Below are 14645 nucleotides of genomic sequence, written 5' to 3' on the forward strand. Positions count from 1 at the left end.
CTGGGTGAGACAGATACTGATGAAATAATTTCATAAATAAACTGCAGGTGTAGTTAGTGTCTTGGTCAGGGAAGGATTGCACAGGTTACCAAAAATAAAATATTTGTTGAACACCTACTAGATGAGATGCCAGTGCTGTTCTAGATATAACCATTAACACTTCTTTTTGATATTTGGCAGGTATATTATTCCATCTTTACAGAAGCTGGATGCTGGGTTTTACCGCTGCGTGGTGCGAAACCGATTGGGAGCACTCTTGCAAAGAAAATCACAAGTTCAAGTCGCATGTATGTGCACAGTAAAGGAGTCTCCATCTGTTAAAGAACAGAGACAAAGTGTCTGTGGGGAGCAAATCAAAATCACTTTTAACCAGTGTAGGAATTGAGATTTTATCTTTGAATCTATAAGTATAGGATAATTTCTAAAATCGGTTCAGAGATAAGTAAATAGCTAGTGTGGCTGCTCAGATGGGGGTAGAAGGCGGGTTATGAGGCAAATGCCAGTTTTTTCATTTGAAAAGATTAAAGACCCTGTGAGGCACTGTGGAGGATTAAAAATGAATAAGATGCTTTCTGTTTTATGAATCAGTTAGTTGTACTTAGCTTATATTATATTTGGATTAAAAATATTTTTAAAATAAAAGACTAAACACATTTAGGACTAATTTCATTAATTCATAATCAGTTGTTTACAGTGATGATTTGTTTAGAAATCTTTTTGCTGCACTATAAAAAGTACATGGATAGTAAACGTCCCAGATCATATTAATGTTATACTGATTTATTAATTCTTTATTGAGCAAATCCATTTGGAGAATGAAACTTTTGAAAGTAACTGAAGGAGGTATCAAAATGCTGGGAGCTTGAATTTTAATATAGTGTTTAGGGGGTATAGGAGAGTGAACTTGGTCTGTACAAAGCATTTAGTCCTTTTTCTAGTCCAAAATCTGTAAATGGTAGGATCTATCTAAAATAGTCTGTCTGCTTTATTATATTTTGAATTTACTACCAAAATGTCTCTATGTTTAAAAGTAAGCATAAGATGTTATGAAATTTTAAATTACATTTTTATATGTCATTATAGATTTTAGAGAACACTAAGGAACTCCTAAATTGGGCTATTATTTGGTAATGACAGTATTTCCTCATTTGTCATTTTGATCTCAGTTAAAGCCTGTATCTGTCAGTGTTACTGTACAAAATAAAATAATACCTAGTTATTCCGCTAATATACCATAAGTACTAATGACTGAGTGAGGTTCTGATGCTATACATGTATAATTATTTTCTTAAATCACTAGGAAGGCTTCAGTTTTTCTGAATTGTGGTGATGAAATCACTTAGCTAAATCTGTAGAGTAATTGAGAACTTTTATTCAATTGAAAACACAGTAAATAACGAGTACAGACCAATACCCAAGACATATTTGAATAAGTTAAGAGCTTGGAATTTATTATAATATATTAAATTCTATTTTATAAAATTGTTTTGGACTTTTTCTTGCTTAGTTACTTATATCTTTGTTTTTATCCTTTATCTCTAGCTCTTAGATTTTCTCTTATCTTCCTTTACTCATTTCCTTTGATAACAAACTTTACTTTAAAATACCATGGATATTTTCCTAATCTGTTTCATTGGTTTGTTTCATCTTTTCCCTCTGGTATGAAACACTATCACATAGAAAATAATTTCTTTTGAATCAAAAACACATTGCTTGATAGAACTCTTCTATGGAATAATTCAAACTTATGTACATTTAGACAAAAATATAATATTTTTGCCATATCTGTGTATATGCACATTTATCTGTATCTGATCATAATACAGAATTTTTTCCAAAATCTCAAATGTTATTAATTTAAAAATAAGCAGTTTATCTCCACATTCTAATGGCTTTGTTTTTTCCTGTGACCTCATTTTTAAAAAAATGTTTTTAACCAATGGAATAAAGACTGGAACAAAACCTAGCTAACCCAAATTAAGTCATCACTGTGGGGGTGGGAGAACTCTCTGTAAACTCTTCAGTGGTTAGACAATATTGCTCCCAAAAGATTTGTTAGGGAAATAGTCACCTCAGAAATGAAGAGAGAGAGAAACTGAGCAGAGCAAAGCCCAGTGCTGGGATAGCTTCTTGAAAGATTTGGTAGCTAAGAGATATCTAAAAGCATTTTATTACAGTTTCTGTGGAAACTCCATCATGTGGCAGTAGGATGCTTTTCAACAATTTATTTAATGTCACAGTCAGTTGCAAACATTTTATTGTATTGTTGCAATAAGACAAAGACCGCATGGCTCTGCTGATTAATGCACTTCTTGGGTACTTTGGAGGCGGGTGGCTCACAACCAGATCTTCATTCATCAGCACTGCTGTTCACTTTTACTTGTCTTGTTAAGTATAGCATCAGTGACTTTACTATAAAATACAGTTCTATCTCTGACCCCTCTCCCCAAACAAAGAGTTTTCTAGAACTGAGAAGGTCTAATTTTTCTCTGCAGATATGGGAAATTTCATGGATACAGACCAGAGGAAAACAGTTTCTCAAGGACATGCAGCAGTTCTAAACTTACTGCCTATCACCAGCTGCCCCAGACCTCAAGTGACTTGGTTTAGAGAAGGACATAAGATTATTCCAAGCAACAGAATGTAAGTTGCTCCAAACATTAAAGCTTCAAGTACAATTCATTACAGTTGTTGACACCATTTACATAGTAAGTGTACCGACTACCATTACCAATGATTTGAGAAAAATAACCTAGTTTTCCTACCCAGTCCTTAATAAACAGCCATTTTAAGACTGGCTTGGATACTTTTAACCAGTTGAAGAAAATAGCCATGTGATATTATTCTTCAGTATGGTGCATGCCCTAAAAGTAAAGCACCCTTACCTACTCTTTGCAGTCCATTTTTTCGTTTTTTGGATGTACTTTTTAAGATGTCATTGTCATCCCTGAGTTGTGGTTAGCTTCAAGTACTAATTTAATGATTGCTGCTATTTACTTACAGAGCTTTGGGCTTTTTTTCCCCTCTTTTCATTGAGCCATGTTTGATACTACTTTCTCTGATGGTAAAACAGTAATTACTGCTTATTTCTCTTTATCCTTTTATCCTGCCATGACAATTTTATTTTCCTTCGTCTAGTTAGTGGTTTGCCCATCTATTGCATAACAGTTGCTTTGAGATTAGTTAAGCATTATTTTAAGGTGCTCTTGCCTATCCAATATTCAAGATTTTTATCTAATACCTGACAGGTTTTTTTATTTGGAACTTTAAGGGATTTAAAAAGAACATTGTTATATATTTCATAACTGGGCATTTTGCAATCTAGCTTAAACACAATATTCCAAATATAAAGATTTCAAAGATGAATATTACCAAAAGGCTGTAAGCTTAGGCTAAAAGTCAAATATTTATGCTGTCAGGTGGTTGTACTCAGATAAAAATTCATGAGGGGGAAAAAGCTCTTGTTTATGTTTTGTTTTGTTTTTCCAAAAAGGATATGTGTAAGACAATTTGCTGAATAGATTTTAAATGTAATTATGAAAGTGACTGTGTGGTACAAACGCTCTTCCCTTCTACCTGAGCATTCATGGAATCCCTTCTCTAAGCCTAGATGTCTTCAGTTTTCCTTCTGGGCATCTGAGATCTGCTTGAATCTAGACTATTCTTGAGCTTATTTAGCAAATGTTTCTATTTTGGTTATTGGAAACAGGAAAATTGAAATACATACATACATATATATATATATATGTATATATATATATATATATACATATATATATATATATATATATATACATACATATATATATATATATAAAAGCCTTATTTAGAAACTCTGGTAAAAATACCAATAACCTTATCCTTTTCTCTTTATTTTATTAAAAGTTACTTAGGTGTCCACTTTTGTATTGATTCCAGTCATAACAGATGCCTTCTGAGTTTGGTTAAAACAAAGATGAAGGATCAATTTCTAATTCTTAGTGCACTCTTAAGCTGGAGAAAAGGCAGCTAACATATATTCTTGCATAAATATTCACTGTATGGATGGGTAAGGTAGGGATAAGTGCTGGGGTTGAGTTGGTACCACAGATAGGGAGGTAGATTGAGTTAGGCTTCCTCTCAAACACTGGATCTTTAATTAATGTCAATGGCAGCAAAATTCATGGTGGAAGGATTATTGTAGCTCAAATAAGTATGTATTAATGAGTATGTATTAATTCATTTGCTAACCTGTGGTCTATGTGAGACAACACTTATTCAAAAAGTATGAAAAGGTATAGAATGAAATAACTTAATTTCATAAGCTTTTTTTTCAACTTGCCAATTTATGCTAAAGATTTTAATTCCTGGTGAGCTAATAAAGATGCTAGTAGGGCTTTAACTTAGTGTCATATTAAACAGATGGTCTACTTACAACTGTGAAGGTATTGATAAATCTCTAATCTCAGTAAAATAATGTGGTGGTATGTGGCTTTTTTAGAGATGAAATGACGTTGATTATGGATATTTACACTTTTGCAAGGCCCTTTAGTTTCGTGTTTTCCACCTCATCATCACCCAATACTTATTAAGTACCTGCTGTGCAAGATATCATAAATCAGTATGTGCATGGTTTTCTGCACAAGTTTATACATCATTCAAAGATATATTGCTTTCCACTTCTAAGAAAGTTTAGCTTTTGACTGAAGATGGAAGGGTATTTCTGCATTGCTCTCACCCAGATGGTTGGCAGACAAAAGTCAGATGGCATTAGATCTGTTCTGCACCACCAGAGGTGCCGTTTACAACTGGAACATTTGGTCAGTGTGTTTTGCACATATTGAACACAGGTCAAGCTTCTGCACCTGCTTTTAACTTCCTTATGTGAAGTCAGTTCCCAGCACAGCGGGAGAGATGTACCTTTGTCATGTGAAGGAACCTGATCTCCTCTCCCCCAACCCTCCTGGTTTTTTTTTTTTTTTTTTTATTGTCTTTTTCGTGACCGGCACTCAGCCAGTGAGTGCACCGGCCATTCCTATATAGGATCCGAACCCGCGGCGGGAGCGTCGCCGCGCTCCCAGCGCCGCACTCTCCCGAGTGTGCCACGGGCTCGGCCCAACCCTCCTGTTTTTTAACATTATCTCACAACTTCTAAAATGTGAGCTTTAGGCTTACAATTAAGTGATTTTTTTATATATATATTTCAAGGGAAACAGTAAGTCTAATGTTTCCCAACTTGAGAAATTTGTTGAATAGCATATTAATAATTGTAACAACATCTATTACTTATTGAGTACCTACTTCAAATATATCTTCTCTAATCCTCACAATTGCCTTCTTAGGCAGGTTTGATTAGCTCCACTTAAAGCCATCAGAACTAAAGAAGAGAGATGTTAAACAACTTACCCAAGGGCACACAGCTAATAAATGGCAGAGTTAGGATTCAAACCCAGGTCCGCTTGACTGTAAGTCTCATGCTCTTTTCTGTGTCAGGTTAATTATTCCTTTCACTTTATTTGCTGAGCCTTCTTTGTGCTTTTGATTCTTTTGTCCATGTATTTCTTCAGTCTTTTTTTCTCCTCTTTTAGAAGACTACCTTCCAATTTGAAATAACATAGATTAACCTGGGTTTGTGTAGAGGTGGTGAGAAGCATAAATACTGATATATTTTGAATGTAGAATCAGTAGGATCTCTTTCTGGATTAGATATGGGATATGAGAGAAAGAGACAAGCCATGGATAACTGAAGATATTTGGCCTGAGCAACTGATAGGATGGAGTTACAATTTCCTGACATGGGGAGTTGATTTGGGGAGAAGTAAGTTTTGTGTATATGTGTGTACAGTTTGGTGGTGGTGTCTGCAATTTGTTTTGGATATGTTAAGTTCGAGATGCATATTAGATAGCCAAGAGGAGCCAATGATTAGATAGGTCAAGGTCATCAAAGAGGTCTGGGTTAAACTTGGGGAGCTGTTAGTGTGTTAATGGTATTTCAAGTTCTTTATGAACCTAAGAAATATATAAGCCAGTAGGCCAAGCCCAAAGAGTTCCATTTTATCAGTTGAAATGCCCTTGGTTGCAAGTCACAAGGTGGATTTGGCTGTTTTATGCAAAAAAAAATTTACTGGAATATATGGAGAATTACAGAACCAAACCAATAGGAGAGGACTCAGCGGTCACCAGGGCTGCTCCTGAGGCCCAAGGAGCATGGAGCGAATCAGTCCTAATTCCTGGAACTTGTAGGCATGTTAGGTTACATGGCAGAGGGGAACTAGGTTGCAGAAGCAATAAAGAGTGAATGCAGGTGGAAAGGTGGGGCAAAAGTAAAAAGGCAGTCTTATGACTAGTACAGTAAAGATTTAAGATCCATACCAGATGACTGGTACATATCCAAATGCTGGCAGCCCTTGCAGCATCTTACTTTCAGGATTTATCCACTGAGCATCATGTTCTAGTATCTGTGACCTGTGCATTCCAGGGGAAAGAGATCCAATTCTCCCACACTTCATTTGCTCCCCACTGGGAGGAGAAAGGCTAAGCAGTTCTTCTTTTATATAGTATAAGTATGTAGTAGGGGTAGTTCACCAGATTTGTTTTGACCACCTCTTAGCAAGTACTCTTTAGAATGCTTGGGCTCTTAAAAACACCATTGTCCTAAGATTTTATGGCTTCAGTCAAAACTGAGACAAGAGAAAAAACTTTATTTAGCATTCTGTTATTCTATCTTTAATAAATTGTTTCCATTTGTAGGTCCTGTCTTCTCAAATAGTTTTCTAAACCCCATCTCCCCAAGTACTGCCTAAAACTTCGTTTTTACAATTATATCCAGACTGTTGGTATGCATCGCAGATATTCTATGACTTTTCTTTTTTTCCCATGACTTTTCTTCACATTCATTCATTCATTCAACTACTGAACTGTATTACTGCAGATATGCAGATATTACTGCAGATAGGCAGTAATACAGTTCAGTTTTTGAATGAATGGATGAATGAATGAGAAGAAAAGTTTTGGAATATCTGTAAACTTCCTTAGCAGAAGGGGGAAAAAAAAATAACAAACCTCAAGAAAAAATGCTGTTGAGGAAGCAGGAAAATATTTTGGAAGAGCAAACAATATTTTGAAAGAATTGAGAATGAGTTATATCCAGAATTTTGAATAGGTAATTATAGGTTTTATTTATCTGAGAAAGTGAAAAAATGCATGTTTATTTCTCTGATTTACTGAATCCAAACAGTTAGTTTACTACCTTTACATATCAAAGATGTATGTAGCTTTGTCTCATAAAGTCTAATTTGATAACAAAATTGTTCTGTGTTATTTTGGTTTATATATATGTTTTTTGTTTCCTTTTATTTCTCAAAATATGAAATGTGAATGTTGATGCCATGCAATATTTCTCTTACCTCCAGGAGGTAATTTATGTCAGCAGTTATCAGATTAGGATGCAAAAACTAGTTCAGTACAATGCCATTCTTTTGCTTAATTGCAGGTTCTTATGTTCAAATTGCATCCTTTAGCCTACCTGACAGGAATGTGTAAGCATAAGTGTTCTTTGCATGTGCTTTCCTGGAAATGCAAAGTTTATAGATTAAATATTTCAAACTTCCAGTTGGCTTTGTGATAAAAGACTTGTCAGTAATGATCTAGATTATGAAGTATGGGCAGTAAACGGCATCCTAGGTGACTTGGAAACAGTCTGACTCATAATTGTCCATGCTTAAATACTTGAACATCCATTAACTTATTACCATTTCATTTCAATTGCTTTGAGAAAGATTTGTTTAAATTAGTACTTGTATTAGAAGTCAAAACTTAATGCTTGAATGAAGTAGATCTGGTTGTAATAATATTTTTATAGTTAACTGGGCCTTCAAAATAATGTGTTTTAAAAATTTTTATATTATCTTTTATGGGCGTTTTTTGAATGTTTATAGAGTACAATCTATACATGCGAACTGAGCAGAATTTGATATAAGCATGAAAGACTAGGGGATATGGGTTCCAGACCTGTTTCCACCATAACTCTGACCTTGAGCAAATTACTTTTTCTACCTTTGCCTCTGTTTTCTCATATCAAAAATGAGGAAGGTGTAGTAAATACTGCTAACATCCTTTTTTGGTGTTAATATTCAGTGATGCCGTTTTGGAAGGGGAATGACCATGTCCAGTTAGGTCTTTCCTCCTTCAAGCACTTTGTAAATATTTACTGAGCACTTGTTTAGTGCCAGGCACTGATCTGTTTGCTAGGGACAGAGAGGGGAATGAGGTATCAAAACTACTGTCATCAATGAGCTTATGTTCTGGAGTGGAAACAGGTTAATAAACAGTACTTTTAGGTGAGGATGAATGCTGCAAGGGTACATGAATGGGTAGGATGTGAAAGCGTACCGAGCTGGAGGGAGAGGGAGATTCCTTTAAATTGAGTGGTTAAGGACAACCTGTCTGTAGAAGTGACTGCTCTATTGAGTTATAATTCATATACAAAAAAAAAAAAAAAAAAGCACACATTTTAAGTACACAAGTTGACGAATTTTAACAGATATGTACACAGAAATAATTACCATCCCAATCAAGAGAGTTCGGCCCCCTCATGCAGTTAGTGTCTCTCCCTCCAGCCCTGCCCTTCCATTAATCTAATTTCTATTACCTTAGGTTAGAATTATTACCTGTTGCAGAATTTCATATAAATGGAGTCATTGAATATGAAATCTTTTGTGTCATTCATTCAAGATAATTTCTATGATGTTCTCCGTAAGATATTTAATACTAACAATAATTAATGATTTTTGAGTTCCAGACACAATTGTTTTATATATAGTAATTTGTTTAATTCTCACAGCAGCCCAGTGAGTTGGAACTATTACTATAGTTGCTGTCCTCATGAGAAGTAAGACAGAGAGTGTCCAACAGCCAGTCAGTGTTTTAGAGCTGTGTGATTCCTGAGTCCACACTTTTCTCCTCTATGCCGTGTTGCTTTCTCAGGTTGAAATCTGAAGGATGAGAAGGAGCCAGTTGTGCATATATCCAGAGGATGAATATTGTAGGAAGATGGGGCAAATTCATGCAAAAACAGTAAAGAGCTTCATGTATTTGCTGAACTGAAGAGCCTGTGGTACGGTTAGAGCATTGTGAGAAAGGGGCAGACAGAATGGTCAGAGAAGACGTGAGAGAACCTGTCGGACCCAGACTCTAGAAGGGATTCTGTATTTATTCCGTATACAGTGAGAAGTCTTTGGAAGAGGTTTTGCGTTATTTCCATTTTTTTGAAAAATTGTTAATTGTTGTAAAATAACAAAATTTACCATTTTAATCATTTTCTCCCATTTATTTATTTATTTAGTATAACAAGGATATCCATATTTATTCAAATAACAAATACGTAAACTGAATAACAGATGAATAACAAAATAATCTGTACAAAGTAGGGCTTCTAATTTTCACAAAAACTGGAGATGTAAAACTTACTAAAATTTACATATTTCATTTTCTAATCTCTACAGTTATTTGAAACATCTCTCTAAAGTCTTCCAAAAGCATACAAATATCAAATTAATTTCAACAGAGGAAGGTGAATAAACTTTTCAAAGGCAAATTAATTGTTAAGCAAATCAACAAGTCCTCGTAATAAAAAAAAATCAAGAACAGAAATTAAATATCTAAGTTTAGCAATATAAATTACATAAAAATCAATAAAGCAATATAAACACAAGGGCACTTCAAAAAGTTCACGGAAAAGTAGAATTGAAAGATAATGGAAATCTTTCCATGAACTTTTTTTGTTTAAGTTTTTCCTTTTTTTACTTTTAAAAAAGACTAAGATTATAGAAAATATGTTCTGTAACCACAATAATAATAAGGAAATTTAGAAAACTCACAAATGTGTAGAAATTAAACAACACTTTCCTAAATAAACAATGGGTAAAATGAAAAATCACAGGGAAATGAGAGTACTTTGAGATAAAGGTCAAAATGCAATATATCAAAATTTATAGGATACAGGGCTCATGCAGTGCTTAGAGGAAACTTTATACTTGTTAACACCTATATTAAAAGTAAGAAAAATATCAAATCAATAATGTAAACTTCTACCTTAAGAAAATAGAAAAAGAAGAGCAAATTAACCAAAAGCAAATATAAGTAGGACATAACAAAGATTACAATAGAAATACATGAAATAGAGGATTAAAAAAATAGTAGAGAAAATAAAATCAGAAGTTGGTTCTTGAAAAAGATCAACAAAATCTGCATACATTTATCTAGAGTGACCAACAAAATAAAATAAATTACTAAAATCAGAAATAAAGACGTTATTACATTGTCACTGTGGCTTTTTGTGGTGGTAAGATTTAGTTTCTTTCTTTCTCATTTGCATTTTTTGTTCTTCCAGTGGGTTTTGTTCTTTCTTGTGTATTCGTGGTAGCGAGTATTGTTTTTCAGATTCCTTGTAGGGCTTGTCATGTGGTGGTGAACTGCAGCTTTTGTTTGTCTGGAAAATACACTACTTTTCCCTCATTTGTGAAGGATAGCCTTGATGGATATAGTATTCTTGGCTGGCAGTATTTTTCTTTTAGTATTTTGAATATATCATCCCATTTTCTTCTGGCCTGCAGAATTTCTGTTGAGAAGCTTAGTCAGATGTGCCTCCTTTATAGGTGACTCGATGCTTCTCTCTTGCTGTTTTTAAGATTCTCTGTCTTTGAGCTTTGCCAGTTTGACTGTAATGTGTTGGAGAGGACCTTTCTGGATTCATCTGTTTGGGGATCTCTGAGCCTCCTGGATCTGAAGGTCTGTGTCTCTCCCTATACCTGGGAATTTTTCCATTATTATTTCATTGATAGGTTTTCAGTGGTTTTTCCTTTCTCCTCCCTTTCTAGAACATCCGTGATTGGAATGTTTGTGTGCTTAAGGTTGTTGGCTAGCTCTGTTAGATTTTCTTCATCTTAAAATTCATTTTTCTTCCTTGTTTTGTCCACCTGGGTTATTTTGAAAAGACTGTCTTCAAGATGAGACATTCTTTCTTCTGCTTGTTCTACCCTGCTGCTTAAGCTATCAGTTGTGTTTTTTATTTTTTTGAGTGAATCTTTCAGTTTCATGCATTCTGCTTCATTCTTTTTTAAGGTATTAATCTCTTTGTAAATTTCCTCCTTCATATCCTGGATTTTTTTCTCATTTGATTATGTTGTCTAACTGAGTCTTCTCACACCTCAGTGAGTTTCCTTAAGATTGTTTCTCGAAATCCCTTTTCAATTATTTCGAGGGTTTCCTGCTCTATGGGGTCTGGTATTTGAGAATTACTGTATTCTTTTGGTGGTGTCATATTTTCTTGGGTTTTCATATCTCCAGTATCTCTGCATTGATGTCTGGTTATCTGGTAGAGCAGTTGCTTCTTCTCTTACTCTGGAGTGGGCTTTGAGGAGAAACACATCCTCTTCTTTTTCCAGTGTCTGCTGGTGACTCTCCTTGCATCAATGCAGTTAAGTATTTGGCCGGCCTCCTGCATGGTGGTGTTGAGCTGCTTTTTCAGCAGCTGTGGCTGCGTGGTCTACTTGCACAGAAGTAGTGTCTTAAGCATGCTCTTTTGCCCCTTACCTAGGATCCTGGGCATGCTGTTTTTCCTGCTTCTGGGCAGAGAGGCTGTGGCTCTTGGACCCATTTTAAAAATCTTTAAACATGTAGTTCAGTGGCATTAAGTACATTCCTATTGTTGTGCAGCCATGACCACCATCCTTCTCCATAATTCTCTTCATCTTGCAAAACTAAAACTTTGTACTCCTTAATTACCTCCTACTCCCAGCCCTGGCAACCACCATTCTACTTTCTGTCTCTATGAATGTGACTACTCTAGTGGAATCATATTTTATTTGTCCTTTTTCTTTTTTTGTATTCTTAATTAAACTTAGTATTTTGAGATAACTGTAGATTCAAACACAGAAGAAATAATACATGGTGATCCCCCTGTATCCTTTAACCAGTTTCCCCAAATGGTAAGATCTGGCAAACTGTAGTACAGTATCATAACCAGGTTATTGACAGTGATACAGTGAAGATACACAACATTTCATCACTACAAGTGATGAAAACAAGGGTACCCTTGTTACCCTTTTATGGCTGCAGCTACTTTCTTCCTGCCCTTACCTACTCTCTAAACCCTTGCAATCACTAATCTGTTTTTCATTTCTATAATTTTGTCATTTCAGGAATGTTATATAAATGGAATCATTCAGTATGTAAACTTTTTGGATTGGCATTTTTCACTCAGCATAATTCTCTGACTTGTCTAGCTTATTGCCTGTATCAATAGTTGGTTCCTTGTTATCATTGTGTAGTATTTCTCAGTATGGATGTACTATATAGTTTGTATAATCATTCACCTGTCGCAATACGTCTGGGTTGTATCCAGTTTTTGGTCATTATGAATAAAGGTGCTAAAAGCATTACTGTACATGGTTTTTTGTGAATGTAAGACTTCATTTCTCTGGAATAAATGCCCAAGAGTCCAAGAGCTGGACTGTATGGTAGTTGCATGTTTAGTTTCTTGGGGTTTTTTTAAGGAAAAAATCCGGATTGGCTGTACCATTTTATATTTTCACCAACAATATATTAATGATCTAGTCTCTCAGCTTCCTCACTAGCATTTGGTGTTGTCACTGTTTTTTACTTTAGCCATCCTGATAGGCATGTAATGATACTGTGTTTTTAAGTTTTGTTTTTCTAATGGTTAATGATGTTAAACATTCTTTGAATATACTAATTTTCAAAGGAGCCAGCTGGGAAAAAAATCAAACTTTCTTGCAATGGAAAATGTATTCAATTTATTGTAAAAAGTCAGCTGAGGCTTCTGGTCGAAATGGCAGAATAGATGGTCCCTAGCTTCACTCTCTCCCACAAATCAACCAATTTACAATGATAAAAATGCAATGACAGCCAAGCTGGGACCACTAAAGCTCAGGGGAAGAGGAGGAGAGACCTATGGAGTGCATGATGATCAGAAAAGCCATGATTAGAGAAAGAAAAAAACCACTCTGACCATTTCAAGCCTTGGCCATGTCCAGGCTGGAGCTGCTGAACGCATGGAGCAGGAACTGGCAAAAGCCACAGCTGTGCCCTTTGTGCTTGGAGGCAACAGAGGAGAAGAGGGCCATGGTGGCCTGCAGGCCAGCAAGACCACTAATAGGAATCCCGTGGACCCACATAGGAGTGAGGAGCACAACAACTGAAAGAAAGGAGCCCCTCAGAGGCCAGTGAGTCATTGGAAGGGACTGGCGCACGGCCTATCCCATAGAAAGTGTTTGCAGCACGGGTGGTGGGGGAGACAGGCCTGCTGGCAGAACACTGAGGCACAGCAAGGTCAGCTCATCTGCCCCCCAATCAGCATAGAACCACTCAGAGGAGACTGGTCAGGAATATAAAATTGCATGGGGAGAAGTTTGATGAAAAGACTCAGGCACAGATCAGAGTTTTCACACAACCCAGGTGCACTGGATCTCTTGAGAGATGGAAGTACCTATAAAGTCAACCATTAAAACCTGAGCTGCACAAAAGGCCTTCCCTAGGGAGTCAGCAGCAAAGCAGTAATTTAGCTCAACCACAGAGCTCAAGTATTGGTCCCCACAGGAAGTTCCCCCATTTTAGAAGTAAGCAAAGGTCAACAAATTAGTTCCAGTGCAGAGTTTAAGTGGTGGGAACAGCAAATAATCCAACACAGAAATGAAAGAAAAAACAACGTATTCACAACCAGAGACAGAATTTCATATTAACTAGTAAGGGTCTCATTTCACCAAAGAACACCTGTAACACCTAGAAGGACTGGAATTCCCTTGGGCTATCAAGCCAGAAAGTGGGGATAACTGAGGGTATCAGCAGTGCACCTCACACCACAACCAATCATGAGGGTAGTGGACGAGGGCCTTGACCACGTCCCCTGTCCCCCCACCCCCAACATGTACAGCCAGCCCAGTAGTGACCACTGAGCCGCTGCAGGAAGTGCCCTGGGTTCTCCCTAACTGAGGCAGTGAGAGGCCTCAGGCCTTGGCCACGCCCCCCAACACCCACAGCCCTCACAGTGGCAACCAGCAAGCTGCAGCAAGAGGGGCTCTGGGTTCCTGAGCTTGGACCGTGGGGGGCGAGGGCTTTTGCCACACCCTTGTGATATCTGCACCCAGGTGGCAATGACCAAGTTACTGCTGGAAGCCCCCTGGTCTCCCTTGAGAATGAGGGGTGTGCCACAGGCCTCAGTTCCACCCCTCCTCCTTCCTCCTCCTTCCATCCCATTTCCCTCCCCTTTCCCCTCTCCCCCTCCCTCCCAACTGTTCTGCAACAACATCCTACAATGTAAAAAATAATATTAATAAAATTGCATTTTCTTTAAAAAAAAAAAAGTCAGCTGAATGGGTGAAAGAGCAGACAATATGCAGGTAAAGTGAGAATTACTGTTCTGGTAGCTCTGAGCAAATTAATCAGAATAAAGCACAGAAATATAAAAATATAAAATGTGGAAGAAAGGCTAACAGATACAGAGGATAGAATAACCGATAGACGCCTCAGACGAGTTCTAGAAGGAATGGAAAGTATGGGGGATAGATAATGTTCAAAGAGATAATTGCAATGATGTTTCCTAAAATCATAAATCTTCAGAGTCAAGAAGTAGAACAAGCTCCAAGTTG

At 36.5% G+C, this 14645-nt stretch overlaps 1 protein-coding gene across 1 annotated transcript in view; it reads left to right on the forward strand.

Moving 5' to 3' along the window:
• The window catches only part of SDK1 (sidekick cell adhesion molecule 1), a 983203-nt gene that overhangs the window by 348023 nt on the left and 620535 nt on the right, over positions 1-14645 (forward strand). The window contains exons 3-4 of the mRNA XM_063090679.1: positions 181-287; positions 2496-2643. Coding sequence (XP_062946749.1) covers positions 181-287; positions 2496-2643 — 255 coding nt within the window. The remainder of the gene's footprint in view (positions 1-180; positions 288-2495; positions 2644-14645) is intronic.

The sequence above is a fragment of the Cynocephalus volans genome, chromosome 3 (genome assembly GCF_027409185.1).
Source record: "Cynocephalus volans isolate mCynVol1 chromosome 3, mCynVol1.pri, whole genome shotgun sequence".
Taxonomy (NCBI): Eukaryota; Metazoa; Chordata; class Mammalia; order Dermoptera; family Cynocephalidae; genus Cynocephalus; species Cynocephalus volans.